General features: G+C 37.1%; 1 protein-coding gene across 1 annotated transcript; it reads left to right on the forward strand.

Annotated features, from left to right (window-relative positions):
- Positions 1–2,781: 2,781 nt before the first annotated feature.
- Positions 2,782–3,442, forward strand: LOC101313708 (CASP-like protein RCOM_1206790-like). The gene is made up of 2 exons (XM_004301188.1): positions 2,782–2,924; positions 3,010–3,442. Exons 1-2 carry the CDS (start codon positions 2,782–2,784, stop codon positions 3,440–3,442), a joined length of 576 nt encoding a protein of 191 aa, XP_004301236.1.
- Positions 3,443–4,335: the final 893 nt, after the last annotated feature.

A 4,335-nucleotide genomic window follows, 5' to 3' on the forward strand; every position in this document is an offset into this window, starting at 1 on the left:
AAGTTTTGTCCAATAAGGCACATTTCGACACACCTTATATTGAAGTGGACACATTTCTTTTAAAAACATTTAAATGGGCAAAAAGAAGCTTAAATTAGTACTAAAGTGTCATTTACTCTTAAATAAAATGGGACATATGTCATGCATCTAGGTGGGTGGGAAAGTAAAGGTGGGGAGCAAATTTGTATCTGTGTTTAGGAGACATGTCATGCCACATAGAATTAAGACCACAAATCTAATGTTTTATTAAGGCCTGAAATCATTTTTCTTTTCAATTTATGGCCCCTGGCAACAAAGATGTTGGTCCCACATGACTTTAAATGGGCCGAATTGAATTAGTTAGACCCACATAAGCACAGCTCAAAGGAGGATCCACCAAATGAACATTATATATCTCCACAATTAGACTTGGCAAAACATCGTGTCTTGTCATATCATGCTCATGTGTCTTTTTAAGTTCGTTTTGTATGTTATCTTGAAACACGATAACAAACCAAAATAGAAGCATTAAGTTTAGCGTTAAACATTAATATCTATCAAGACCCGTATTTTCAACTATCTTTTGACTTGTAAATCCTTATCACCTTTGAGTAACATAGAACACACTAACTTGGAATGGAAAGTATCATGAATAGGTATCAAGTATCAACATGAATCGGTATGAGAATATTTCATTTCATTATATTGTTTACTTACCATAAAGAACCAAAACATGAATGAAACTAATTACGATATATTGATGTTATTTACTTACCATATAGAATCAAAATTAAAACTAGTTTAATTACTAAAATACCCTCATTACAATATATATTTCTAAGCTTGGGTAATTTGGAAATATTATAATTATGTGAGGATATTTTGGGAGAAATAGTTGATTCCATAAGCTTGATTCTGATACCCATCTCCCCCCTTGGGTATCAGATTAGGGGGCTCGTAAGGAATCTATTTCTGATAAGCAAGTGAGACCCACACTCATTCAAATACCTTGACATGTTAGTAAACGCTGAAATTCACTCATCCCGGAATCAATTCCGCCACTCTTAATTCCATCCTAGGTTAGTAAACACGTCATAAGAATATATATCAAGTAACCATTTCCAGTAAGGAATAAAGGTAGCCGCTATGCTATTTCCAAACCCTAAAACCTAAAAGTACACACAAAACCTATGAAGGGTGATTTCGACCTCTCTCCAAAACCAATTTTTAATGGCACTACACAACATACCTCATGCGGCAATCACCTAATCTAGCCCTAAATTTTTCACCACCATCTTTCTTCCTTGTCATCAAAATGAATTGCAGGAAGTATGTAAGATTTCTCGGCGGGCACCGATCCAACATAGGATTGGATGGATGTGTACTAGGGCTTGGCGTCGAAGAGGTCGGATTGAGATGATGGTGGAGAATAACACTGTTGATCATGAAGGTTTGGCACCTCATGAATATTTGCAAGAATGGCTGGATTTGCAAATGACGATCAGAACTGTTTAGAGGTAGGTAGCTAGGCGCAAATCGACAACGGCGATGGCAAGCGTTTTTGGGCAATCTGAAGGAGAAGCGGCGGCGACGAGACTGCTTGCAATTTGGTCGGTATGGGTCGGCCAAATTGGCAGGTCAGATGGTGGTTGTTGCGAGATGGCGGTGGTGTTATCTACCCTATATAAGTATATATATGGAGGATATATAATGGTCTTCTCTGGCTTGAGGTTCAATATATCGATAAGATATTTATTCAGGAAAAAAAACCATAGAACACACTCATAATTGTTATAGAGAGATTTTTTTTTTTAGAGCTGAGAGTTGAGATTGTTTTCATGAAAATTGAGAAAAGAGTTACGATACATAACTAAAAAGATATTTCAAGGTTATTAGATTACAAAAAGGAAAAAACTTATGTGACAAGGTTTGGTCACCTACAAGTGACCAACATCAATGAAAAAGTGACACGTGGCCAGAAAAATAATTAAATATAAATACCAATTACCAATAATCCTCTGCAATGTCATTAAAGTCAAACTTAAATTCTTTAACGGGATACGTGTCCTTTTCTCATTAGTGTTGGTTGTAAGTGACCAAACCTGGTCACCGAAGCCGAGTCCTTACAAAAACACTTAAGCTTACAAGAATACTTTTATGTCAATGGTTCTTATCGTATTAGTGGATTAACATTAAACCTATAAAGTTCGTTTTCTTATCATGATGACCCTAGACAATAGACATAATCAAATCAATATTTCTTAAACCAAATCCTTTATACGTACATTCATACGTGTTCGTACCGTGTGCAGTTTTACCGGTTTACCGGGTCTAGTTTTAATGATCATTAGTGAAACTATCTAAGATATCTTCTAAAACTGTAACAACGATCCTCATTAATTTGGCCAGGAAAATATACATGGGTACGTACCAAAATTGCATTTACCGCATTTAGCATAAAGTTGAAGAAGAAGAAACCAGCCGGATTGCGTTTTGTGTTTCAAAATGAACTAGTTTACATATAAATGCTTGAATTGGTCCTACGAATGATAGTAATTAAGCGAGGCAAATATGCCATTTCCAAAGGCGGCCAATTTGTACCATAACATATACAAAGCATTCAAAGAATATTGACGTTAACGAACGAGAAAGGGACAGACGGTTCTGGATTACTATAAATTATGACAGAAAGTGCATTACTCACCAAAATAGAGTGCAAGTTCTTCGATAAGTTGCTCCAACAGAAACTGAATATAGAAGGAGCTAGCTAGCCAGCCGTGTTACTTGTTCAAAATTTGAAGTATGGCTAAAGCTATTCCTGCCCTAGTTCTAGTATTCAGGATCTTTACCCTTGTGGCCTGTGTTGTTTCTGGGCTGCTTCTCGCTCTCGACAACTTTACAGATGATGGTGAAAATTTTCATTTTTATGATTTCATTTCATTCAGGTACGTTCTAGCGTTTTCAATTCACAAACATATTCATAAATTGAAAATTATGGATTATGGATTAATATTTGAACTTGGTGTGTAGGTATGTGCTTTGTGCAGCAGCAATAGGAGCAGCATACAGCCTACTACAGCTACCATTTAACATATACTATACCTGCACCAATAAGCGCTTGATCCGAAACGGATGCATGCCGAACTTTGATTTCTATTCCGACAAGGTAGTGACCCTGGTTCTAGCTTCCGGTGTCGGAGCTGGTTTCGCAGCGGCATTCGAGCTCAAAAAGGCTTTCAAATTGTTACTTGCTCTGATAGCGTTCGCGCAACTAGCAGCTCAGTCAGCTGACTATGATGTCGACAATACCTCTACTTCGGTTCAAGATCCATCGAAGTACAATCACTTCTTTGACATGGCAATTATTTCCAGCGGGATTCTCTTGGTTGGAGCTGTTTGCACGGCCGTGGTTTCGATTCTCACTTCCATCACTCGGACTTCAAATTCGGGTTTCTTTGGATAATTGATTCAAGAGTTCGGCTGCATGAGGATAATAAAGATGCATGTAAATGATCGATGATCAACTCTACTGTTTGTTTTCTTTCTTCATTGGGGTGTGTTCATTCATATCAAATTGTTTTTCCGGTACAAACTTGAAGTGTCCGAATTAATAAATATGCAAATTTGCAGCCTTTTATGTTAACATGCGAAATAACTTTTCTTGCTTTGATCTTTGTACGTAATTCACTCTGCTACTATCCATTTTATTGATAGAAATCATACAACAACATAAAAGGTTATGCATGAGAAATCCTAATTAAGACATCTCAATTAAAAAGTAAAGCTCACTTATTCAAGGGAAAATGCCCATTTGCATAAAAAAATAAAAGTCAAACTTCATTCCAATGACAATAAGACTTTTGATCTCAATTGAATGAGAGATTAACTTATTTGTGCCCAAATACATAAATCTTTATTAAATTTAAAATAAAATAATATTTTTGAGACACTTTTACCCTTGTGTCTTATACACATTTAGAGAGAGAAAATGGAACAGAGAGAGGACTTTGCCGGAGCCTTACCGGACTCCGGTCACCGGTCGCTGGAATCCGGTTACCAAAATATTACTGACCCCCAGTAAACTTGTTATCCACCTCACCAGAATATTACTGACCCCCAGTAAACTTTCTATTCACCCCAATAACATATCACTGACCCCTAGTAAACTTCCTATCACCCCAATAACATATTACTGACACCCAGTAAACTTTATTACCTCTTAAGAACTTGTTTGTGTTAGGCCCCCACGACAGAACCCGACCGAAATCTCTCCAGTAGATGGTCACTGACGTCGCCGAAGAAAGAGAGAGAGAGAGAGAGAGAGAGAGAGAGAGAGAGAGAGAGAGTACGTACGTA

This window comes from Fragaria vesca, linkage group LG5, assembly GCF_000184155.1.
Source record: "Fragaria vesca subsp. vesca linkage group LG5, FraVesHawaii_1.0, whole genome shotgun sequence".
Taxonomy (NCBI): domain Eukaryota; kingdom Viridiplantae; phylum Streptophyta; class Magnoliopsida; order Rosales; family Rosaceae; genus Fragaria; species Fragaria vesca.